Raw genomic sequence first — 25782 nt, 5'->3', positions numbered from 1 at the left:
GCAAAGAGCCCGCAGCGCGCAGAGCACGTAGGGCTCAGGCCGTACCAATCGCTCCGCACCGCCCCTGGCTCGTCAGCGTTGCACCCTGTTCTGTTCGATCGGCGAGCGATTGTTTTCCCTGCTTGCAAAACCCGTCCCGTCGCAGGTCCGAGGAGGTGGTAGACGGAAGATGGGAGCCGGGGAACCTCAGTTACCCCGAAGGGTCGGAGTAGGGGAGCCAAAGAGAAAGGAAGGGGTACGCCCTACATTTCAGAGTCTTGGGGGGAAAAAAGAAATTCACTAGATCGTCAGTTACCAGCTAATAGGATGGGAGTCGAACCCATTAACTTGGGGAGGAGAGTCCAGGCCCTTCTGTCCCAAGACCGAGGGCCCGCTGGCTTCTTCCTACCTAATACTCAGTTTGGGGGCTGGTGCCCAGGGCCTGGCTCTCCCAGCGCTGGCCTTTCCTGCCCCCATCAGGTACACTCTCCTGTGTGACCCCTTCACAATCTCAGATGCAAGCCGCCCACCCACGGGGCGGTCACCTCCTCGTGTGCAGCTCTGCCAGGGCTCAAACTGGCATGTAGACAGCGATCTCCTGGGGACCCGGTTAAAATGCAGGGCCCTAGTCAGTGGGTCTCAGTGCTTGAGACTGTGCATTTCTCTCAAGCTCCCAGGAGATGCTGCTGCTGCTGGTGTGGTGCATGGACCGCAGTTGAATGGCAAAGGACTTCTTCCCCAGGCCTACCGTCCACTGACTGTGACAAGAAGAAAAAAAATAAATCAGAAATGTTCTAAATCAAAATCACAGAGGCTGGAGCCTGAGAGAAAGAGAACAGTTATCCTGTTAATAGCTGTGGGCCAGCTCTGACAAACGACTGCTCACGTTCCCTTTGATCTGTTAGGATTTAGGATTGATTTCCAGGTGCTGTTTCTGTGCTTAGAGAACCCCAGGAGCCTCTGCTTATTTACACATGAACGTTCCCATCTGCTGCCTGCAGCTCAACCACAGGAGCGGGCACTTCTTCCTTGGGGACTCTACAGATATTGGCCCCACTTCGGCTTCTCCCATCCACTTTCGTCTTCAGCTAATGTAAATGCTTTCAGAGTGGCTTCCTTACATCTTCCTCCCTGCTACCTGATGAATAAAAATGCTTGCAAAACTCCACTGCTGGTGGTTTAGACTCCATGCCCCAAGGCTGTTTGTTTGTTTGTTTGTTAGCTAGCAATGGCCTAAAGATCTTCTGCTGCGGAAGTTAAAATTTTTGTTTAACAACTGGAATACTTTCCCCGACCCTCACCCTCCTGTCCTTACCAACTGCATTCAGAGGTCCTGCATTGTAATCACTCAGTTGCAAACACCCTCTACTCCCTTTGCCTGGCTGCAATATATTCACCTAGCCAAAGCCCAATCCTGGCTTACAATGGTTGGAGGCAACACCACGCTGACCGGTCTAGGTTTAAACTCAGGCCTACGGTGCCCGTTGACCACGTTCCAAACCCACCCTGCTCTTCTTGACTGCAAACCACATTTCTGCTTTGCCAGCTGCCCCTGGCTAGGTTCTTTCAATAGGGGCACAAAGGGGAGAGCAGGCTCTTCCTGTTCACTTCTTGCTTGTTCCCTTCTGTTGGCATCACCCACTCTTGTTCCTTCACCTGAGCAGTGGCAGCTGGAACATTCCAGAAGCAGCAGTTGAATCTGGTTTGCAGTTACTCCAACACTGTGCTCCTCAAAGGCCCCAACAGAGCAACCCCTCCTTGAGGGACCCCTCCTTGGAACTTCTACATTTTAATAGTTACTCCCTAGGGGTGGCAGCTGCTTCCTGCAGAGACTACTGTTTTTATTTCACCCTTTCAGTGACCTAGTTTACAAGACTTTATTCCATTTTTTATTTTTTTTTAATCCTCACCAAGGATATTTTTTCCGTTGCTTTTCGGAGAAAGTGAAAGAGAGAGATGTGAGAGAGACACTTGGATTAGTCACCTCCTGCACAGGCCCCAACCAGGGCCAGGGATAGAGCCTGGAACCAAGGTACATGCCCTGGGCTGGAATCGAATCTGGGACCCTTCAGTCCCCGGGGCCGATGCTCTAACCACTGAGCCAAACTGGCCAGGGCTACAAGTCTTTATTTCTAATTAACAATCCTTTATACACAAGTGTGCATTCTCCTCATGCCTCTCCTAACCCTGAGCAAGCCCCTGGGGTGCTTTCCAATCCTAAAATCCTCTCCTAAGTGAGTATTTTACACCTCTGGTCAGAATGCCAGGTACTACACTCCAAACCTTGCTCTCAGTTGACGACTTCCATTGCTCTTTCTTTGAAAACACTAAAGCAATTCTAAGAAAACTTAGAGATACTCCTGCCTCCATATCTAACCACCCAGCAACATCTATACCACACACTCTTCCTCCCCTCCTGTTACTATGGAAGAAGTGTCCTTGCCCCCAACAGTTAGGCATTTATCTCTACACTTCTGCCTCCTTGAGAACATCACTCCAACAGCCCTCCCCTTTCCCATTAAATCATCAATGTATCTTTCTTCTGGACCAGTCTTTACTCTCATCTTAAAAAAGAAAAAGCAATCCCTTGACCCCCAACATTTCCTTTCAATTACTACCCCTTTTCTCTGCATCTCTGCTACAGATGGCATGTTTGTGTACCACCCATAATTCATATGTTGAAGCCCTAACTCCCAGTGTGATGGTATTAGGTGTGGCCTTTAGGTTTAGATGATGTCATAAGGGTAGGTAGGCCCCATAGTGGGATTGATATCCTTATAAAATAAAGAGACATGCCTGGCCAGTGTGGCTCAGTGGTTGAGCATCTACCCAGGAACCAAGAGGTCACAGTTTCCATTCCCCATCAGGACACATTTCTGGGTTGTGGGCTCAGTCCCCAGTAGGGGGCGTGCAGGAGGCAACCAGTTGATGATGTTTCTCTCTCATCCGTGTTTCTCTCTATCCCTCTCCCTTCCTCTCTCTAAAAAACATATTTAAAAAAAATAAAGAGACACAAGATCTCCCTTCTACGTGAGGATGAAGCTAGAAGGCTGCCTGCCAGCTACAAGCCAGGAAGAGTTTCCTCATCAGGAACCAAATCTGCCAGCACGTTGATCTCGGGCTGCCCAGACTCCAGAGCTGTGAGAAGTGGATGGATTTCTGTGGTTTGAGTCACCCAGTCCGGTAATTTTGTTATAGCAGCCTGAACAAAGAGACAGTGTCTTTACAATTTTCTTAGAAGGGTTGCTTCTGTGTGCTGTCTGCAATCTCTCTTTTCCCATTTTCTGTGGAAACCACCCTGGTCAGGCTTTTGCCCAACAGCCACCTGGACAGCTCTGTTAAAGTCCCTGGTGACATCTGCCCGCTAAGCACCGGGTTCAGGTCTCACCTCTCTTCTTCCCGTTTATCTTAGAAGCTGGTGCCACAGGTCCTTCCCTCCTCCTCACTGCTCCCTCCAGCTTCGTGCACTGGAAGGGCTGCAGGGCACAGAGCTCCCCTCATCTCCACCTGTACTTGACCTTTGGCAGGACCCAGGCTGGTGCCTCTAAACACGACTCCCCAAGTCTGTGTGGGCAGCCTTGACTACTCCCAGGAGCCCTGACTCATACAGTCAGCAGCCTCCCCACATCTCCAGTCTTGCATGTCAGTAGATCACCCCCACCCCCACTTCCCCACTGTTACCCTCCCCATACTTCATGCCCTCACTCTCAGCCCCACCCCCACCCCCACCCCAGGTCCTTCCTCTCTACCCACTTTGGTCTTCTTTTCTTTCCTGTGAATTTATTCCAGCTCCTGGGAACTTGTACTTACTGCTCCCTCTGCTTTGAACTCTCCCTGGCATTTCTTGTGCCTGATTCCTCCTGGTCCTGCAGGGTCTCGCTCTCTCTTTGCCTATGGGCGTCTAGTGTGCCCTCAGCTCCACCTCCTCCCAGCCACCCTCCATCACACCAGCCTGATCACTTTCTTTGGAACATGTAACACAGTCTGCCATTACTGTACTTGTTTATTTGTGTACTTGGTTAACCTTAGCTGGTGTGTTCCCTTCTTTGTGTATGGGCCATGACAGATGCTCAATAAATAAATACTGTTCTTATAGATGAAGACGAGAATGGATGAATTAAATAAGTCTGAATATCAGGAACAAACATCCACCTCCTACTGCCCCTCCAGAGGGAAACTAATGCATCATTCGTTTATAAAGCACCTACCTGGTTTTGTATAGCAGCTCTATCACTTACTAGGGTAACATTTTCTACCTCCCTAAGGTTGTTGACAGGATTAACAAGTAAAAGAACTTTGAATAATACTGTGGCCCATAAACATTACCCATTGTTATTACTGTCATCATGACTTGGAGCACAAATGGAACCAGGGCTAGAGAGGACCCTTAAAAACAACAGGTAGTTTCTGCCTAGAATTCACTTCCTTTCTTTCCCCTTGGCAAACTCCTATACATCCGTCAAAACCCAGCTTGAATATTATCTCCTACTTTTTTCTAACCGATTAGTAGGACTTTATTGAGCACCTTCTGTGGGTCAGGCTCCCAGCTTGACTTTCGATTTCAAGAAGGGCAAGGACAGGGGCTGTTTTCCCAGAGCTCAGTGTGCAAAGAAAGCAGATAATGACCTAGGGATGAAGGGCACTCTGGAGAAAACTATACTGGGATAAACAAGTACTCACCAGGCCTAGAATGGCAGAGGGGACCCTGCAGGAAAGGCTCAGAGCCTCCCCTTCTACCCTCCCTCCCAAACCCACTCACCTGATGATGGGGGTGGAGCCTACTTATTTGGAAGCCCAGTATTCGAATTTCACTTGAGAAAAGTCTCGCACCATCACTGGGAGGCCCGCCCCCTTCTACCCAAGCTCTGAGGCGCTGAGAGGTCAAAACTCAGCCAAGAGCCGCCAACCAGCCAAAGGGAGGCCGGGGATTCCAAGCCCTCTCACGCCTGGTCGCCTGTACGGGGTGTCTGGGGAGGGGCGTCCGCTGCTCTCTATCGCCCCCGATTGGCAGCGTTGGAAATGGGGCGGCGGGGACCCGCTCCTGTTCCCGCACAAGTCCCAGGGCTGCAAGGCCCCGCGCTCCTGCGGCCGCGTACTCGGGGTCCTGTCTTCCCAGGAGGGGTCCTCTCCGAGCCCGGGACCCTCTCGGGGCGCAGTCCTTTGCAGCCGCGGCATCTCCGCCTCTCCTCCCGGACCGGGGGTGGAGTGGCCGTGGCCGTGGCCGTGGCACCGGCCGTCCCGGTTCTCGCCGCAAGGCAGCCACCTGCGTGGGGCACGTGGACGGGGGCACCGCGCCCGAGCAGTGGTGCGGCCCAGCGCGGAAGGGGTGTCGCCTGCAGGTCACTCAGAGGACAGCGGGAGGGGAATTCCTGGGGTGGGAGAGGTGGAGGCAAGGGGAGGCTGGCCGTTGGATAAAAGAATTGCTGGTTCCAGCGGCCTGACCTTCCAGCGCCACCGCTGGGGTGTGGGAGAGCTGGGCGCGCGGGCACCGGACCGACCCTCCCGCACGCTCGCTGCCGCTCTCCGTGCGCGCCAAGCGCAAGCCCCGGGCCCTTGCTGCTCCCCGCCCCGTGGCCGTGGACGCCCCGCCGCCGTCCTGCGCTGTCCGCGCAAATGTCGGGAGCTATCTTCGCGCCCCTGGAGGGTCCAGGCGTCCTGGACGCTGCGAGCGGACACCCGCTCGTGTGCCCGCTGTGCCACGCGCAGTACGAGCGCCCGTGCCTGCTGGACTGTTTCCACCACTTCTGCGCCGGCTGCCTGCGCGGCCGCGCCGCCGACGGCCGCCTCGCCTGCCCGCTGTGCCAGTGAGTGCCTCGGAGCCCCTGCCCGGGAGGGGACACTCGCCGCGCCTGGGCGGGCACCTAGGTGCGGGGAGGGCAGGGCTCTGACTCCCGGCAGAGAGGGCGGGAAAGGCCGCACCCAGCCCCCACCTCTCCGCGGGAGAATGCACCGGTTCCCGCCCATTTTGTAGGTCAGACTAACTGAGGTTTGGGGTTACTGGCCCAGGGCTCCCATAGAAAGTCAGAGGGCAAGGGCGGGGCTAGAGCGCAAGTCCTGTCCCTACTTAGGGTTACTAGAGTACCCCATCTCAGCACAGCATCAGGACACTCCCAGTAACTCACTGGGGGTCCCTGAACTCTTAGCTCAGCCTAAGCAGGTGATGCTGGTTCAAGTTACCCGGGCATGGCCATAAATTTCCCCAACGCCGTGAGAGGGGCTTGAGGGCAGGCTTCTGCCTTGTCCTCCCAGTTCCACAGCCCCCTGACCTCCCAGGATTCTCCCAGGACCCCGTCAGAGTGAGCAGTGGCTGAGATATTTATAGCAGATGCCAGCCTGCCGGCACCCCACCTCCCACCCTATTTTTAGTTCCAGGCTGGAAGGTGGGGGTGAGAAGGGGTAGGGAGCCATGGGGAAGGGGCATCTTGATCTTGGCTGCAGCTTCTCCACAGACACCAGACAGTGGTGAAAGGCCCCAGCGGGCTCCCTCCAGTGGACCGGCTGCTGCAGTTCCTCGTGGACAGCTCCGGGGATGGCCTGGAGGTGGTGTGCTGTGCCAACTGCGACTTGGAGTGCAGCAAGCAGGCAGGGGCGCCTGGGGGAGGCAAGGGTGCCAGGTGGCAGGGTCCCGATGCTGGCAGAGTGTGCCCAACATGTCCTCAGAGGATTATCCATCAGGGGATCCTCCAACACCACTTTAAGTCACCCTGAATCCCAAATGTGGGCCCCACTTTACAGGTGGGGAGACTAAGGTCCACAAGGAATGACTTAAGCCAAAAGCCAGATGGTGGCGGAGGTTAAGGCCATTCAATTTGGGGAGAGTGGAGTTGAGAACTGGCACAGGAAGGGAGGTCCAGTGCACAGGGCTGGGCCAGCCCCTGAGGCTCACTGCTACCTGGGTAGCTTCCCTACAGCCCAAGGGAAGTGAGGACGGTGTGCTTTTGGGGAGGGGTGACCCTACCCCTGAGTCTAAGAAAAACACACACACAGTAAACAACAACAATAAGGAGCTGGGGCAGGCTTCAGGCCAGGCTGTGAAGGGCATGTGGGACTCTGGCCTCTGGAGGCTGGACAGGTATTCCCAGTTCCCAGGATGGCCCTGCAGGAGCTGGGGGTGCAGGGCAAGCGCTAGGACATGTATGGCACAGCAACACAGAGGTGGCCAGCTGGAGGTAAGCAGAGGAAATGGCCTGGAATGACCAAGTAAGAACTTGTGCTTTTACCGCCATTGTTTCGGTCAGTGCCGTGGCTGCAGTCCATGCGCTGGACTCTCAGCCCTGGGTCTGGCCTGGGGAAGGGAACCGACAAGTCCTCACTCCCTTTCCCCTCCCAGCCAGATTTGGCCTCCACTTGGCCAGGGTGGGGACCGCCATTTGGCTGCTATTGAGGGTGACAAGGGAGACTTGAGAGGTCTACACACACACACACACACACACACACTTTTGCTGTAGGTAAGATGTTTTGCAAATGCAGTTTCTGCCCTCCCCCAACTCCATGGGGGTTCTCATCTGTAAAGTGGGCACATTAGAGCGTCGGGATTGCGCGATAGGGCTGCACTGAGCTGCCGGCCTGCCCCAGGCCGGGAGCGGCTCAGGGACACCCAGGGGCTGATGTCTTGCGCCGGCGGTGGTCTGGCTCAGGCTCCCGCCGGTGGGGGGCTGACCCTGAGCCGGGCCCGCAGGATGCTGAGACCACCTACTTCTGCAACACGTGCGGGCAGCCGCTCTGCGCGCGCTGCCGCGACGAGACGCACCGGGCACGCATGTTCGCGCGCCACGACATCGTGGCCCTGGGCCAGCGCAGCCGCGACGTGCTCCAGAAGTGCAGTGAGTGCGACGCGCCCGGTGGGGACTCGCGAGCGGACGGGGCGGGGACAGGGGCGGGCACTGCCCCCGCCCTCGCCGCAGCCCCTCACCAGAGCCCCCCGCGCAGCGCTGCACGCCGAGCCCTACATCATGTTCTCCACCGACAAGAAGTCGCTGCTGTGCATCCGCTGCTTCCGGGACATGCAGGGGTGGGTAGAGGGGGCGGGAGGCGAGGGGACGGGGAGCGCGCTCCGGCCCCGGCTCACCAGCGGTCCCCGCAGGGAGAGCCGAGCGCACTGCGTGGACCTCGAGTCGGCCTACGTGCAGGGCTGCGAGCGCCTGGAGCAGGCGGTGCTGGTGAGCGCGGGGCCCTGCGGCGGCGGGACAGGGTGGGGGACGCGCGCCCGCGAGCCCGACGAAGCTGCCCGGTCCCTAGGCCGTGAAGGCCCTGCAGGCGGCCACGCGGGAGGCCATCGCGCTGCTGCAGGCCATGGTGGAAGAGGTGCGGCGCAGCGCAGCCGAGGAGGAAGCCGCCATTCACTCCCTGTTTGGCAGCATGCAGGTGAGCAGGGGGGACCTGGCAGCATGCAGGTAAGGAGCAGGGGGACCTGGCAGCATGCAGGTGAACAGGGGGGACCTGGCAGCATGCAGGTAAGGAGCAGGGGGACCTGGCAGCGTGCAGGTAAGGAGCAGGGGGACCTGGCAGCATGCAGGTGAGCAGGGGGGACCTGGCAGCGTGCAGGTAAGGAGCAGGGGGTCCTGGCAGCGTGCAGGTAAGGAGCAGGGGGGACCTGGCAGCGTGCAGGTAAGGAGCAGGGGGGACCTGGCAGCGTGCAGGTAAGGAGCAGGGGGGACCTGGCAGCGTGCAGGTAAGGAGCAGGGGGGACCTGGCAGCGTGCAGGTAAGGAGCAGGGGGGACCTGGCAGCGTGCAGGTAAGGAGCAGGGGGGACCTGGCAGCGTGCAGGTAAGGAGCAGGGGGGACCTGGCAGCGTGCAGGTAAGGAGCAGGGGGTCCTGGCAGCGTGCAGGTAAGGAGCAGGGGGGACCTGGCAGCGTGCAGGTAAGGAGCAGGGGGGACCTGGCAGCGTGCAGGTAAGGAGCAGGGGGGACCTGGCAGCGTGCAGGTGAACAGGGGGGACCTGGCAGCATGCAGGTAAGGAGCAGGGGGACCTGGCAGCATGCAGGTGAACAGGGGGGACCTGGCAGCATGCAGGTAAGGAGCAGGGGGACCTGGCAGCATGCAGGTAAGGAGCAGGGGGACCTGGCAGCATGCAGGTGAGCAGGGGGGACCTGGCAGCATGCAGGTAAGGAGCAGGGGGTCCTGGCAGCGTGCAGGTAAGGAGCAGGGGGGACCTGGCAGCGTGCAGGTAAGGAGCAGGGGGACCTGGCAGCATGCAGGTGAACAGGGGGGACCTGGCAGCATGCAGGTAAGGAGCAGGGGGGTCCTGGCAGCGTGCAGGTAAGGAGCAGGGGGACCTGGCAGCGTGCAGGTAAGGAGCAGGGGGGTCCTGGCAGCATGCAGGTGAGCAGGGGGGACCTGGCAGCATGCAGGTAAGGAGCAGGGGGTCCTGGCAGCGTGCAGGTAAGGAGCAGGGGGGACCTGGCAGCGTGCAGGTAAGGAGCAGGGGGGACCTGGCAGCGTGCAGGTAAGGAGCAGGGGGGACCTGGCAGCGTGCAGGTAAGGAGCAGGGGGGACCTGGCAGCGTGCAGGTAAGGAGCAGGGGGGACCTGGCAGCGTGCAGGTAAGGAGCAGGGGGTACCTGGCAGCGTGCAGGTAAGGAGCAGGGGGTCCTGGCAGCGTGCAGGTAAGGAGCAGGGGGGACCTGGCAGCGTGCAGGTAAGGAGCAGGGGGTCCTGGCAGCATGCAGGTAAGGAGTAGCAGGGACCAGACAGCCACAGGCTGAGCATCTTCATCAGTCACAACCTAGGGCAAGCCCCCCAGAGCCCTTGTGGAGTTTCCAGTGTAGTGGGGAAGCAGGCACTGAACTGCTTTCCAGAAGTTAATCACAGTTGCCAGGACAGTTCCAGAAGGGAAGCCAGGGCCTGCCCTAGCTAGTGCTGGCGGTGGGGGGTGGTCAGGGAAGACTTCCTCCAGGAGGTGACATTTAAGGTGAGGGCACTGGGCCTCTCAGACAGTGGGATGCTGGGGGGGGGGGGCTCTGGCTCAGGTAGTGGGGCTGGCGGGTTGGAGAGAGCGCGCCAGCCTAACCAGTGTGTGGCTGGGGCCCAGGGGAGTGGGAGAGTGCTGGAGGTGGCAGGGCGGGGCATGCCCAGTCAGCAGTAGCCTGTCTCTCCCAGGACAAACTTGCAGAGAGGAAAGCATTGCTGCTGCAGGCTGTGCAGAGGTGAGTGTTCGTGGGGTCTCCACCCCTGCCCCTTGGCCTCCATGCACCCAGCTCTCAGCCTGGGCTCACCCTGGGGAGCAAAACATCCAGGTGTCCACACAGTGAAGAGGGCAGGGTGGTTCCGGGCACAGGGAAGGGGGCAGGGAAGGATGCACAAAGCTGGTGGGGGTGATGGAACCACTGGGCCCTGAGGCCCCTAAGGGGGTGAGAAACCCTCCCCCTTGAAGATGAGGTGCCCGCCCCTCCCCAGCCAGTATGAAGAGAAGGACAAGGCCTTCAAGGAGCAGCTCTCCCACCTGGCCACTCTGCTGCCCACCCTGCAGGTAAGGGGAGCCCGCACCCCTGCACAGAGGGCCCCTCCTGGGCCAGGCACTGAGCAGTGTCCCTCCTGCAGGTTCACCTGGTCATCTGCTCCTCTTTCCTCAGCCTGGCCAACAAGGCTGAGTTCCTGGACCTGGGCTATGTGAGTCCCCCAGCTCCTGTGGGGTCCCCCCGTCCCCACAAGGAGCCCACCCTGCACACTCCATGCTGCTACCTCAGGGTTTGGCAGCCTGTCACCTGGAGCTGGACCAGGGGCCTCTGGGCTTACCTTCCCCTCCTCCACACTATCATCTACAAACCGGTTAGGGGACAGGACAGCTGAGCCCCTTTTAAAAGGACAGCAAAGCCTGGAGTATAAGCCTCTACTCTCCCAAAGTGCATTGTCTACTGGAGTCCAGCCACCCCAACCTTTCCTGTGTTTTTGGGGCAGGGTGGTGTGGGGGTTCCCAGCCAGTCCCAGGGAAAGATTAGAGCCTCCAATGGACACCAGGTAAAGTGCCAAAGACAGGCTTGTCCTTGGGGCCACCCCCTCAGCACCCCCACCACCCCTACACACACACACACACACACACACACACACACACACACACACACACACAGCCTGAGCGCCTCCCCTCATCCCCTACCTCGCAGGAGCTGATGGAGAGGCTGCAGGGCATTGCCACGCGGCCGCATCGCCTCCGGCCTGTGCAGAGCAGCAAGGTGCGCGGGTGCTGGGGGAGCTGGGACAGGTTGGTGGGTCTTGGGGCTCATGACCTGTCTCCTTGCCCAGATCGTCAGTGACCACCGTGCGGAGTTTGCACGCTGCCTGGAGCCACTGCTGATGCCGCCTGGGTCGCGCAGGGCTGCGGGTGCTGGGGGTGGCACCAACACGTGAGCCACAAGGTTCCCATCAGGGTGGGACATCCCAGAGGCCAGGACAGGCTGAGTGCTGCCCTTCCCAACTCGCTGAGCCAGTGTGCCTACGACACCAGGCAGGAGAGCCAGTATGCCATCTGGAAAGCAACTGTCAGGGGCGCCCAGATCCAAAGCGGAGCCTGGTCAGGGGAGGACCATGAGGACAGGGACTCTCCCCAACTGCTGCTGCAGCCTGGCTCCCCAGGCTGGGATGCCTAGAATGGAAGGGGCAGCTTGGGGTGGGACCTGACTACCCCTGAGCCTGAGACCTGGAAGGAGTTAGGAGAAGTGCATGTGCCAAGGGCCCCAGGGCCCAGTGTGTGTGAAGTCTCACAGCATTTACTTGGCCATCCATGACATCCTCCTTATAGACTCTTCTGCATATTGACTTCACCCTGGGGGCTTAAAAAAAACCGTACTGATGTCACTGGTCTTGGGTGCGGCCTTGCATCAGGCTTTTCTGGAGCTCCCCTGGTGGTTCTGGGGTGGAGTCTGAGGTGAAAGGGCTGAGAGGCACTGAGGCTGGGGTAGGGGAATGCCCTCCCATCCCCATATCCCATCTGCATCCACACTGGTTCTCTCCCCAGGTTAGCAGGGGTCTCAGGCTCCAAGGTGCTGGTGGTACCCAGCTGCCCTTCCCCGGTAGGGAAGATGGGGTCACCAGTCCAAAAGCCCACGCAGCACCGGTCCATCAGCACCAAGGTGCTGTTGGCAGAGGGCGAGGACACACCCTTCATGGAGCACTGCCGCCACTATGAGGACTCCTACCGGGTGAGAGGACATGCGGGCTGGGAAAGGCCCCACCCCTTCCTCACCAAAGGCCCAGTGGCCAAATCTAGTCCTGGCCACCCTGGGAGCCAGCCCTCCCTTGAGGTCCGGCAGAGACACAGCCTGAAGGAACCCAGGCACTCATGAGGTCTCTCCCACAGTACCTGCAGGCAGAGATGCAGAGTCTGAAGGACCAGGTCCAGGAGTTGCACCGGGACCTTACCAAGCACCACTCGCTCATCAAGGCCGAGATCATGGGGGACATTCTTCACAAGTCCCTGCAGGTGGACACGCAGATCGCCGCAGAGTACGCTTCCGTGGAGGGGATGAGAGCCATCTTCCAGGAGGTAGCCCCTTCCAAGGACCTAAATCCCTGCAGCGTACACATGGGCTACCCCAAGACAGGAAGGGGCAGGAGGAGGACACTGGCTGGTGGCCCAGGAGGCCTGGTGTGGCAGGCTCTGGAACTGGGGTCTTTGCTGCCTGGAACCACATGAACTGCCTGGGGGTGCCTGTGGCTCTGAGTTGCTAGAGGACAGAAATGCCAGCAATGGAAATTCCAACTCACACCACATGCAATGTCCAACTTACTTTCTCTTTCAGATGTGGGAGGAATCCTACCAGCGGGTGGCCAACGAGCAAGAGATTTATGAAGGTCCCAGGCAGCCACTGCTGGATGCACCCCTGTCCTGGAGCTAACCCATGTGCCAGTAGGGGCGGGAAGGCAGTTACCCACTAACCAGATACAAAAATCCCCATGCTCTTCCCCATCGCCCTTGACTTTGCCTCACAGCTGCTAACTGTGCAGCTGCATCTGAGGTCAGAATTCAGTGAGTAGAAAGCCCTCACAAGTCTTACCTCACTCTTTAATTAAAGAGGTAACTATGGAAATAGTTGGGATATTTTGATGGCGTGAGGCTGGAGAGTAAGAATCTAAAGCCAACATGACCCAACACTCTGGCCTTGGCCCCCACAGCCCAGCTCTATGACCTTCTGCAGCTGAAGCAGGAGAATGCCTATCTGACCACCGTCACCAAGCAGATCACACCCTACATCCGCTCAATTGCCAAGGTTAAGGAGCGACTGGAGCCCAGGTGAGACCAGGGGGTGTGCCCAGGAGAGCCAAGGCACTTTAGAATGTGTGTGGGGAAGGTGCCACACACTGGGAAGAGCCCCTTTCAGAAGTCAGTGGCCTGTCATGAGGGTTTAATCGGAGCATCTGGGCAGACCAGGTGCTCGACATGTGCAAAAACACAGAATGCATGGTCATTGTGAGCTTCTGCCTCTAGGCACACAATTGCCCACCTCTATCCCTCAGGAGTAGATCAAAGCAGAAAAACCCTTCTTGGGATTTTAACGAGGGTCCTCAGCTGATCCGGGCAGCAGGACATGGAGGAGAGGGCAGAAGTTCCTCTGTGCATGGTGAAGTCAAGTCTAGACAAGAACTTGCACCAGGGTCCCAGCACAGTACAGGGGCAGGCTCTCGTGTTTAAGTTCAGTTTTTGTGCAAAGAATGAGCTCCAGGACATGCAGTGGGCTGCTTCCCAGGATCTGCTTCCTCTGCACAGGTTCCAGGCGCCCGTGGACGAAGAGTCAGAGCAGCTACAAAACACGTGTGATGACAGCATGAGCGATGAGACCCAGGCCAGGTAAACAAGTCTTTCTACCCTGAGCCAGCAAATGGTTCATCTCAGAGACAGTGCGGACGACAGACAGGCCCGTTTTCTTTCCCCTTCAGTCACCTCTGTGGCCTTAGTGAGGCCTCAATTTGTAAACTATGGGTCAGAGGGTTTGAAATCTGGACAGTGACTGCAAACAGTGACTCATAGATGACAGACGTGACTTTGATAGACATGACCCACATTTTCTAACCATTGGTGCATGGTGGCTGCCCGCACCCTGACACCACTGATTGCTGCCAGCGCTCAGACTGGCTCCTGGGCACTTACGCCACACAGCTTAAATTCACTCCAGTGAGAAAGAGTGACTGAGGATTATTCTGTGAGAGCACTGCTATTCATCAGAGAAACAGTGTTTGCCAAAACACTGCCAGAGGGAGAACAGAATGTGCAGTAACAGACACGTCACTGTCACAGCTGGGCTTTCAGTATTTCGCTCTCAGTGAAATGTGCTAGTCAGGGGGCAGAGAGCGGAGCCGTAGTCAGAGCTGCTAGAGCCCAGAGTCCACGGGCAGGTCTGCTGCTGCGGTGGTGACAAGGCATAAACACCGCCCCCCCACCCTCCCCTCCCAGGTACCATGTTTAGCTCAGATGCTTCAGAGAAGTGTCAACTCATAGCTTCTGCTTTGAGAGCCTGAACTTGTGATGTTTGGGCAACTAACAATCATCAGAAATGAACTAACAATCCTTTAGAAGACCATCCGGTTCTGGTTCTCCTGATGCCTTCCAGAAAGGCCTCCTGTTTCAAAAGCCTGGGCCTGAGTGGATTTTAGTGCTGGGCACAGTGAAACTGGGTAGCTCACAGACTAGAGCTCACTTTCAAGTGTTTCTTCAGGAGTGATCCAGTAAGTGTCACGGACAAAAGGGAGAAGACCTCAGAGCCAAGAGGAAACAGCCGGGCCCTCAACAGCCTCACAGAAGAGCCTCCACTGAAAAACAAAGATCCTCATAGATCCAAACAGAAAAATGGGGGTGATGTCCCCCCATGGAGGGAGCGCCCCACTTAGCAGAGGGGCTGGTCCCAGGGGCTTGGGCCTGTTACAATATGCACAGCAAGCCTGGGACACTAAGAAAATGTTCCCATCGTGAATTTTTTAAGGGGAAAGGGGGATCACGTATCAGCAGTAAAACCCTGAAACTCTCTAACAGGTCATTTCACTCTTTGGCTTTGGAGGGCTCAGCTCTCCCTGTGTTCACATGCTTCTCATCATGGTAACGGGACAAGTCCCAGTCCACATGGGCATTAAACGAGGGAACACCCAGCCTCAAGCCCCTCACTGGTTCAGCCTCTCCCCAGTGCTCATGTGTGGCCCCGTGCCAGGGTTACCTGCGTGCCCTTGAGGATGTGCTGCTCTGAATTTAGGAAACAAGACTCCACCCTCAAAGGAATCCAGTTTCTCCTGAATCACAACCCCACTGTTAACCGGGTGCCACTGGAAGGTTCTACCAAGTAATCTGAGCACTACTCAGCAAAAGGGAAGAACCTGTGCCCCAGCTTTTCTCCCGTCCCGGCAAGGGCTGAGCTCCAAGAGGGCGTGTGTGGCAGGAGACGTCCCTATCACAGCTTCTCCACTCCCTTTCCAGGTTGCTGCCGTGCTCCTGTGCTCGCCTTCTGTTATTAAAGCAGATTCGGCAGCAACTTTTCTCTAGTAGCTCCCACTCCTACACAGCAGCCTTTCTACAGGTAGAACTTAATGCTTTTTAAAAAGGAAAATTAACCTACATGACCTAAAACTTAAAGTTTTGGAGGCAAAACGATGCCCAGAGTCACATGATAAGCAAATATCCATCTTGATTCAGTGGTTCAAACAGTGTATGGCTTCTCTGAGCCAGGTGGGCTTGCATGTCAATATGTTAAGGTCACATTTAAACAAGTAACACCCCTGGTCCTGCCATTTCAGTGCACGGATGTCCCCATGCCAGAGCAGCACAAACTTCCGTGGGAGCCTGCAGGGCAGGAGCAACTGGCATTACAAACTGCTTAGAGGTAGGAATTCAGGACTGAATCCAGGAGGCAAAATACATCTGGCTTATGCCATAGGTTCTGGACATTTCTTAGCCAGAAGCGATGTGATCTGAGAGCCTCTGCATCCCACACAATCACACTATTGCTCATAGTGAAATCAAGTATAGTTTTATTTCAGATTTGGAAAGAATATCAGTATCTGTGAAAGAAAATCCAATTTAAAATATTTAAATAAACATTTCTGCATGTAAAAAGAAGAGTAGAATAATTACTCCATTAAGTTACTCTCCTAGCTATGGATGGCTTCCCGAGAGCAAGCACTTCTGATGGCCAGTCTCCTGGGCCCAGGACAAGGCGGCAAGCTTTCATAGCGGGGCACAGAAAGCAAGCCTCCCACCACGCGGCAATGCCAAGGTCGCCTACCCTTGCCAAGTCACTACAGAAGCAAAGACGGTGGGAGATGGCAGCTACCTAAGGCAGTAAGAAAGTGCAGAGAAGGGACAGTGGGTTACTGTACCTGTTACGGAGGGACTGCTACCAAAATGAGCCATGGCTGAGACCTTACTGAGCCTAATCTATTAATACAACATGTTAGTTTAGGAATATTTCCCATATCATGTCACCACCCTAAATGGATGGGAGGGACTGATAAAGTCTACTTTTAGGCTCCAGAAGCAGTTCACACCAGTGAGGGGCTATGGGAAATGCTGCCTTTTGCTTTCTGCCAGGCTCACTCCCCTCCCTTGGCTGTGAAACTGCCATTCTCAGCCTAGCCTGCAAATCCTTGTATGTGTCCTTTTATGTGGCTTCTAAGTAGCTTTGTTCTGTGCAGTGCCTATGTTCCCCTTAAAAATCTGCACTTTAAAACCTGCAATGGAAAAAGAAATCTCCTGACAGTTTCTTAATTTGAGGGAACTGGAGACGTGGCCTTTGCCCAAGCAGCTTTGGGGGATACCCAGAAAGCCTGTATCTCATTAACCTGATTCTTTGCCCTGCACACCATCACTACTAAATTTATACGGCTAAAAATAATCCAAAGATCTCAGTACCAGATGAAAGTCAATCACTTGCCAAACCCCTGTCCCTAAATAGTTCATCTTTATCCTTAAGTAATTGCTAACTTCTGCCCTGGGATTACAAATGAGGGTATGAATGTTCTCGCTGCCCCCTCCCGCAGACCTGCTCTTGAAAGCCAAGCAGAACATCAAGCCCCAGGTGGTAGAGGGCAACATCCAAACAGAGGCCTACCTTCTGAGCTCCTGCCGGGCAGGAAGGTGGGCTTTCTGAACTCCGGCAGGTGGAGGAACAGATCGAACCCAGCACCTCACACTTCCCATTCACAAAGCCAGGGGCCCGCATTAGCTGCTCTCCAGCTATTAAAAAGACAAATTCATGGCCCTCCAGAAGTGTCATTAAAGCTGGGACTAAGCCTGCTCCATACAGGAAGAAGTTTCCCTCAAAGAGCTGGGGATGGCTACCAACCCCTCTCCATCCTGCAGTCCTACTAAGTGGAGTTGACTTTGCAAAGCGTAGTCCGGGGGACAAGTTTAGAGCTAATCCAACTTGAATCCTCAGTCAGGGCATGTCCCACCTGGGAGTGTTCCTGCCGGAGGAACCTGCAGCCTGGGGCTCCAGCAGTGGCCTTGGCCAGTCTGACTGCATGATCCTCCCAAGGGCCTACGGTTGGGACTCCCTGGTTCTCACACCCGCAATGTCACACCAGCAACCAACAAACCCGCACACCTCTTTGGTATATAATAACAAAAAGATTAATTAGGCCATGAAATCTAGAAATTAATACTATTTTGAGTTGGTAAAATGCTCCTTTGAACACACATTTCCAGTAGTTAACTGAATGTCCATTTTTGAGTAACTCTGACACAGTATAGATTCCATTAATGTCATCTCTCATCTAAAGTATTAAAAATGTTTGACGTTGTTCTAAGTCTTCACAACACCCCTGTGAGGTAGGTGGTATTGACCCCATTCTACAGATGGGGAGGTCTAGGCACGGAAAGGTAGGTGGCTCCTTGAAAGCCACGTGGCGTGGCTGGCGTGGCAGCAGGGATGCACTCTGGCCCGGGCTTCGCTGCCTTCACATTCACGTGTCCCAGTGCCACCGCAGAACTGCGTGGAAGGATCTCACACAGAGACCATGTTCCTATCTAGTCCAGAATTAAGCAAGGGTCTTTACAGTTTATATGTTTGACTCATAAAACCAACCACTCTCCCTGAACTTTAAAAGCAAAAATATGACTAAATCTCAGTTGGGATTATTTGCTCTATTTAAGATTTTCATGGGTCGACTTGAATCTTGTAGTTGTGCGTGCTCTCAGACCCCTTTGGAAGACAGTCTGAAATGGCATTAGGGATGACGAAATTTTGAGAACAGAACATAGAAATCAACAGTTAATAGATTTAAATCAAAACTATACGCTATGGTAAAATATGAATAAAATCCCAAGTAAATGGAGAGCAGTATTTCTCAATGTTTGACAATGCCTTGCACAGAGCAGGTGTTCAGTAAGCATTTCTTGGATAAAGGACAAATGACACATCTTTGACATGCCTGTCACTGATAACAGCCCCCACTTGGGAGAAGGCCAGGAGCCCAGGGAAGCCATAGGGGCCGTGGGCTCCCTGGTAACACAAAGTCACTCAGGCAAATCATCTGGGTGTCGATGCTTCCTTTCTGCTAAATAAAAGTTGGGCCTATAAACACTGAGTCCCCTTTGAATCTATACTGCTGTTTATAAAAAATAGATATGTAAATACGATTAAATATATGAAGAGCCAAAGTGCCTTATAAGGAAGTGTCTTTAAAACTGTATAGATGCTCATGCACTAAGGACAGAAATCAGGAGGTTAAAGCTGTGCTGTTTGTGTATTTCGGTTAAAGTAAAGATCTTCAATGTACTTCTAATGCCAGAAAGCACTGGCGCCCACATACCCTTCCTGCTGAAGCCTTATTCAGAGCGATGAGTCCACCTCTCTCAGGGGGGTCTTGGTTACAGCCTAAATGCACTGTGGCCGCGAAGGACGGCATGTGGCCTGGGCTCGGCACCGGGCACTCCGGAGGGCACTGCTGAATATTGCTGTGACTTGCTCCTTGGTCCTATCTTGATTCAGCCCAAGAACAGATTGCTCCGGGAATCTGGGGTGGGGGGGTGTCCTTTGGTCCTAAGGCCTTCTGACCTTCTGGTCTTGAGTGATATCCAGGAGTAAATGGCAAATATAAAATATTAAGAAAATCCATTCTGCAGAGTGGCCGAGCAGAGGCCATTTTGTCCTGGGCTGCATGGAGTGGGAGGCCCCGAGGCCCCTGGCATGTCATAGATCCACCTTGACCCCTTTTATAAAAGGCAGGCCCGTGGGCACCCGCTTCTTATATTCCAGGTACTCCTCTCCAAAAAAGTGAATTAATGAGATTTCCTCTTCTTCTGTTCGATCGCGGAAGAACCGCCAGACTGTCAGAGCATAGCCAACGCCACAGATGGGGTTGCAGAGCATCACCTGCCAGGGAACACGAGGCTGATCAGCACCAGAGGGACCGACACTGTGTACATCTGCGGCATCTGCTTCTGTCAGGCCCACAGAGGACTTCCTGCCAAGGGCCCAAGACTCTCGAAATAAGAAACATGATTAGGGCCTTTAAGCGCCGCAGCCACGGCACCACTAAGTGACATCACACCATTATTTTCACATGAGAACTGAATATTCACCACTAGTCTTTTTTCACACGCTTCCTGTTGTTCCTCCCACCTGAAGGATAGCTAGAAACTAAAAGGAAAGAGCAACCTTTTGGATTTCCACCCTTAGGTCGGGGTGAGAGCACCTCCTTCTCCTGCCCCTAAGAGTGAATTCCCATTTATTCGGTGCACCCAATCTTCCCACATGACTCCCAGCCTGTCACCTTCCTGTCCTGGCCCACCACAGCCTAACGCAATCCCTCTCACCTCACAGCTGCCAGGACTCTGCCTTCCTCTGGGCCAGAGCCTACCTAACTGAGCTTCTGAAATCACATCTTTCATCTAATCACTCCCCAGCTCAGAAAACTCCAAGGCCTAACCCACTCCCTTGGGCTGGTGGGAGCACAGCACCTAAGCCCACCTCTTCCAGCCCCTGCCCCACCCTGCTGTATCTACATGGACTGCCTCTTACCTCCATACACATGTGGTTTTTCCATTTTGAGAACACCTTGCCCACTGATCCATCGCCAAAGAGTCCTTCCAGGTCAAGAGCTCACCTGGCTCTCGGGGAACTTGCTGTGCTGTTGGGGAGCCCACTAACCACCCGTTCACTCTGACTGACCCAATGGACGTATGTCTTCCCCAAGTGGGTGACTTCCGCCGAAAGAACCAGGCACATACCCTCAACTTCTTCTCACCACTGTCCACTACCAAGTGTTTTCTGTGTTTCTGGCACACACTCAGCCCTTTACAACCAATAAGCCATTCAACCCTACAGCAAACCTGAGGTGCTGCTGCTGTCCCCACGTAACTCATGAGGACAGGGAGGCCAACTGGTCAATGTTAAGGCCAGGACTGGCCAGGTCAGCGACCCCAGAGCCTGCAGACATGTGTGGCCTCTTGGCATGAGCTAGAGTAGGGTTTCCTAATTGCAGGCCATGACCTGTTATTGAGCTATGAAATCAATCTGTGCATCTTAAACAGCATTACAAATAATAATAAGGTAGAAAACAGTGTTTTGTACACTGTAAGGGCAAGTGTTGTCCTGGGAAAGATTTGCTCCATTTTTACACACATATGTGTGCTGGGTAACAGTGTAAAAAGATCTATGGTCAAATAAGTATAAAAAACTCTTTAGTCCTCAGGTTTCTAGCTAGCATTTATGGCAAATTACATGATTCAACTATAATCGAATTGTTCCCCAAAAATATGATTGTTAATGCGGGAGTTTTAAGTTTCAGAAATGCAAGTGTTAAAACAAATGCTATGCAGTAACCTGTCCCTACTACACCACTGGGGGTCATCAGAGTCTCCACGGACCACGCACTGCACTGGAATGCCTGAGGACCGGACTGGATTTGCCTAAAGACAGGTGAGTTTCCTAAACTCTATTCATGTTCTCTGGCTAAGTCCTAGGACCAAGAGAACAGACTCAAGAGACAACTGTCAAGAAACAAAGCTCACTCTGCAGCCTAAGATAGAACAAACCTCCATAGGTCACATTAAACCTAATACCGGACCTTGGCCTCATTAAGAGCAGCTTCTAATGAAAATGAGCTCAGCTGCCACTTGGGCGGCAGCCCATCTCTGTCCTAACCCTTCTGGGGTGCTTCAGATACAAGTTAAAGAGGCAGAGAAGGGGTACAGCTGATGGGGTAACAGCACCTAGAATCACCAAAAGCTTGAAAACTAAGGATGTCCAGATTTAAAGTACGTGCTAAATAATGTTTAGGACTAAATCAGTTCTTCTCACTTTTATTTAGTTACCACTTGAAACATGAAACGTTACCTATTTAAAGAGGACCACCAACCTTGTGAATACACCAAACCCCACTGAATGGTACAATTTGAACTGGTGAATTTTATGGCATGTGAATTACATGTCAAAGTAAAAAATATTTAGAGAAAACTTAAAGGAGACCAGTGTCACATCGGATACTATACCTGGGTTCCGATACTCCAGTAAAACCACCCAACGTAAGAAGGATGCCGGAACCAGGCATACACTCCACTTGTCACCAGAGTATGGGTTTCTGATTTCTCATTCTGCACCACGTGATTGAAGTTGGAACCAGCCGTAAACATTGCCGCTTTCCTCAGACATTCTCCAAAGACCACCATCAGCAGGCCCGTGGCACTGAGCCAGGTGATCTGCTTCAGTTCTGCAGGAGACATGGTGACAAAAGGGAAGTGGAGACATTGGACTGTTGAGTTCTCCCTTCGGATGCTTAAGATTAATTTATTTTTCCAAAGGTAGAAACTGGAAAACATGCTGGCGGGCAATCAGCACTTCTCATCACATTAAAATTTAAGTATAAGCAAAACACATCCCCCTAAGTTGTGCTGTTCATCCATTTAAAGTGTCAACAACCCAATTAGAGCATCATGGCAAAGGGCTGATGGGCTCTCATTCCACATCCCCCTGCCATATGCTCCCAGCCTTCAGTGGGGAAAAAGACAGCTGAGAGAAACAGAGAAGGACCCAGTGTTTCCTGCCTTGGCCACTTACTGACTTCTGGGAACTACATACATTTGATTTAATTTGCTGTGGAAAGTTCCACTTGAGAGTAGGTTCCTGGTGCAGAGGCTTTTGCTAATAAAATCTTCACATGAAATTTCTCAAGTCACAGAAAATGAAAAGATCTAAATCTCCTCCAACTATAAAATTAGGATTACAGCTATCGAAGGGAAGCCCTTTGTATCAGGGGGTGCACTACACTATGCAAGGCTTAAAGCAAAAGGTCAACATGTCCTCGATTCAAAATCCAGAAGCGGAATTTACAATCCCGACCTCTATATAAAGAGCTTAGTGAGGATAGAGGTCTGGGGAAATCATTCCAGGAGATTAGGCCTGACAGGAAAACCAACATCACTGTCGTCAAGCCCACATGGAAGCCACCCACCTCCTCTCCAAAGGGGAGAGTAGGGCACACTGACCTGGCCAGAAGATATTTTCAAGTGTGAACTCGATCCAAGAAGAAAGAGCAGCTACAGTGTACTCCAGACTGTGATTCAGGAGAAAGGAGTCCAAGGACAGACTTTTGGGATTGTTGACTGCTGTGACTAGGTATTCAGAATAGTGGAACAATGACAAGGAGCACATATACCTATTTAAAACAAAAACAAAGAAAGGTTAAATCTGAGCTTTTTTGAGGAAGAAATAAACAGAGGAGGGTATGTTGGGGTAAGGGAATAGCCATAAGTATCAAAGTGCAGGTTCGGGTCTGTGAAACCATCCCTGAATTCTATGAGGTCCTACTGTCACCTGTCTGAGAGTGGATCTCAGGCACCCGCATTACTCCCTCAGGTTTGCAGAAAGTGGGAGTTAAAAGGGACTACATTTTTGAATGTCACAGGCAAAAACCACACAAACATAGGTGAGGATGGCATTATGGGCCCTTCGTTTTTTTTAAAATGACACTACATGCAGTAAACCACGAAAGTGGGAAATAGCAAAATAAAGTAGCAATGTATGTCAAATGCAAAAAAATTAAAAACTGAGATTTCAGCAACAAAGAATTAGACAGTTCAGTATTGATAATAAGAGATAAAGCTTTTTACCTTGAGGCCACTAATAAGAGATAAAGCTTTTTACCTTAAAGCCACTGGTTCATATCCAGGTCAGGGCCCAGAAGGCTCATGGGACTGAAATCATAGTCAGGGAAAAATTTTATACTGACCATGGGGGATGCACTGCATGTGACCTAATAGAAATTAGAGATGGACGAGGCCTGTGAAAATGAGCCAGAGCCTTGCCCCTTCCCATCACCAAGAATGTCACTGCCGCTGCAGGTGAGGGCACCTGTGGAGAGGGTGTCAGGAAAATCTGCTTCTGCCTGCAACAGGGCGCACGTTCTCAAGGTGCAAGATGTAGAAATATAGGTGGAAGATAGATACCTCATTTCCACAGAACCCTTCACAGCTTTCAGCCAGCCAGAGATGGGACACAGGAATGATGAAATACCACTGCTGGCCCTCTGATCTGCCCACCCTAGCCTCAAACCTACTGTTTCCAAAGTACTTCTTACCAGCCAAAGTGATTCCAAGAAGACTGGCTAAAACTTAGCAGCACCCCACAGCCGAACACGAAGCCAAGAAAGCAAGCTCGAATGGCTATCTAAAAGAGACCCAAAAGAAGTTCGGTCACCCGGCTGTTGCTGGAGTACACACACCCTACTTCCTGGGATATGCAGGCCATTGGCAAGCACCTCGCCTGTGTTGAAATCCAGTGCCCACCACTTCCTTCCTGTGTGGCCTTGAGCAAGTTACTTAACCTCTCTGGACCTCAGTTTCCCCATCTATGCAATGGGTATAATAATAGTACCTACCTTTTATAATTGCCTTGAGGATTACCCACGTAAAGCACTTAAGAGTAAATGCTACAGAAGTTTTAGCTGCCACTATTAATTACTGCTGCTATTATTAAGGGCTGTGGGTAAACTGTGTGAACCTAATTTGTTGGGAGGATTCTCCCAAGTCCCCGCAAACGAATCTGGCCTGGGCACCCGGGGACTCTGCAATCGGCCCCCTCCACCCCAGACTTGACAGCAGGTAGGTCTCCACACCTTAAATTACATAAAAGAACTCGTGAGCTCGCTCACTCCTCACCCCACGCGCGTCTGCCGCAGCTGCTGAACCGCACCAACGGCAATTTTGCACCCGCTCCGCCGGGTGGAGGGGCCCGAGCCCCACGCCCCGGAGCCTGGCGAGGCGCGGTCCCCCCCCCGCCACCTGAACTGGTGGCTACAGAGCACACCTGGGGAAGGAGCCCCTCACCGGCCGACCCCTGCCCGGACCCCGGGGACGCAGCCCGCGCGCCGCGCCCAGCCCGCCCGGCCCTCGCCCGACTCGCGCCCGCACCTGGTAGCGCGGCGGCCGGTAGAGCAGCAGCAGCAGCGCGTTGAGCCCGGCTACATAGAGCGCCAGCCCCGTGCGGCCCTGCAGGCCGGCGCGCGTGAGCAGCGGCAGCGCGAGCACCGAGGCGCCCAGCAGGAAGGTGGCGAGGCTGAGGCGCGCCTCGGAGCCCGGCGGAGCCCGCGCCGCGCAGCCCGCCATGGCGCAGGGCGGCGGACTGGCGGGCGACGGCGCCGGCGCCGGCTGTAGCCCGGGGAAACCCGCCCGCCGAGCCTGCGCACTGCGCCGCCAGCGCCGCCGGGGAGGGAGCTGCCGGAGCCGCGCGCCGCCCGTGAGCTCTCGCGATACCGCCGCGCGGTGGGGCTGGGGCGGGAATTTGGAGGGAGCGCCCCGCCCTAGGCCACGCCCCTCTCGGGACCGCCCCGCCCCGCCGGTGCTGAGCGGCGGCCGGAGGGGCGGGGCCGCAGGTCCCCCAGGTCGCGGGCGGAGAAATCCCCACCAAACTCCGCCAAGTCCCTGACCGCAGAATCCTGTGAACCGTGAAGCGGCCCTCCCCCAAATTCACGCCCTTCAGCGCGCGGCCGGGAGCCGGGCCGGCCCCACCCTCCACCTCCAGGGGTCCGCGCGGCGATGCCCCACCTGCCCGCTGCGGGGACTCGGCCCGGGGAGCGCCCTAAGCGCTGGGCGTCCACGCGGCGGGATGACCGCCAACTTGGCGGAAGGGGGAACAACTCAGGATAGGTTAACTTTTTTTTTTTAATATATCTTTATTGATTTCCGAGAGAGGAAAGGAGAGGGAGAGAGAGAGATAGAAACATCAATGATGAGAGAGCCACTGATCGAGCCCACAACTGGGGCATGTGCCCTGACCGGAATCGAACCCCATTCGCCTGGATCCTAGGTCGCTGCTCAACCGCTGAGCCACGCCCGGCCGGGCTAACTTTTTTTTTTTTTTAAAGGCAGAATTCAGAAGCTCGCAGCGCGGTCCTGGCTTGGCTGGGGGAAGGCAGCATCGTTTGTGTGAGCCTGGGGAAAATGATTGAGACGGAAGCCGAAGCTCCTCAACAGCCCTTACCTTCGGGTGGTAAAACTCTGGGCGACTTTTAGTTTCTTCTTTATATGTTTTTGTATTTTCCATTTTGCCCACAATCAACGTATAATCCTTTATAATCAGAAATTCTCCTTTACTTTTTTAAAGGGTTAATAAATAATGCCCCCACCTGGGGAGCCACAGAGCAACGGGGAAGAAAAGCAAGTCAGCAAATGACTAGAAAAAACTAGTCTGTCGGGGGGAGAGCCAAGTGAGGATGAAAAGAGAGGAACCCCAAGGAGGGACCAGGGGCGGGAGGGCCGGAGGGTTAAGAGTCTTTGTGGAAGAGATGCTGCAGCTAGGTCTTGGGGCCCTCGGGGACCCGCAGCCCTCCTGCCACTGGAAATGAGAGCAAGGGCGTCTAAGGGGAGGGAGGGAGGGAGGGTGGCACG

At 54.3% G+C, this 25782-nt stretch overlaps 2 protein-coding genes across 2 annotated transcripts; one reads left to right on the top strand and one right to left on the bottom strand.

Annotated features, from left to right (window-relative positions):
* The first annotated feature begins 4981 nt into the window (after positions 1–4981).
* Positions 4982–16006, top strand: RNF207 (ring finger protein 207). Its single transcript, XM_081145956.1, has 17 exons — positions 4982–5783; positions 6429–6561; positions 7658–7802; positions 7909–7990; positions 8063–8138; positions 8218–8343; positions 10080–10126; positions 10377–10449; positions 10521–10589; positions 11081–11149; positions 11220–11320; positions 11932–12115; positions 12274–12459; positions 12716–12767; positions 13089–13206; positions 13681–13761; positions 14627–16006. The coding sequence occupies exons 1-17, from the start codon at positions 5593–5595 to the stop codon at positions 14796–14798; spliced, it is 1905 nt and encodes a 634-aa protein (XP_081002082.1). The 5' UTR covers positions 4982–5592; the 3' UTR covers positions 14799–16006.
* On the bottom strand, positions 15910–24593 carry ICMT (isoprenylcysteine carboxyl methyltransferase). The gene is made up of 5 exons (XM_081145957.1): positions 24307–24593; positions 23475–23563; positions 22384–22553; positions 21391–21608; positions 15910–19270 (listed from the first exon to the last, which is right to left on the bottom strand). Exons 1-5 carry the CDS (start codon positions 24499–24501, stop codon positions 19088–19090), a joined length of 855 nt encoding a protein of 284 aa, XP_081002083.1. The 5' UTR covers positions 24502–24593; the 3' UTR covers positions 15910–19087.
* Between the last annotated feature and the right edge of the window lie 1189 nt (positions 24594–25782).

The sequence above is a fragment of the Miniopterus schreibersii genome (assembly GCF_964146895.1).
Source record: "Miniopterus schreibersii genome assembly, chromosome: 8".
Classification (NCBI taxonomy): domain Eukaryota; kingdom Metazoa; phylum Chordata; class Mammalia; order Chiroptera; family Miniopteridae; genus Miniopterus; species Miniopterus schreibersii.
This window is presented reverse-complemented; position numbering and strand designations above follow the sequence as displayed.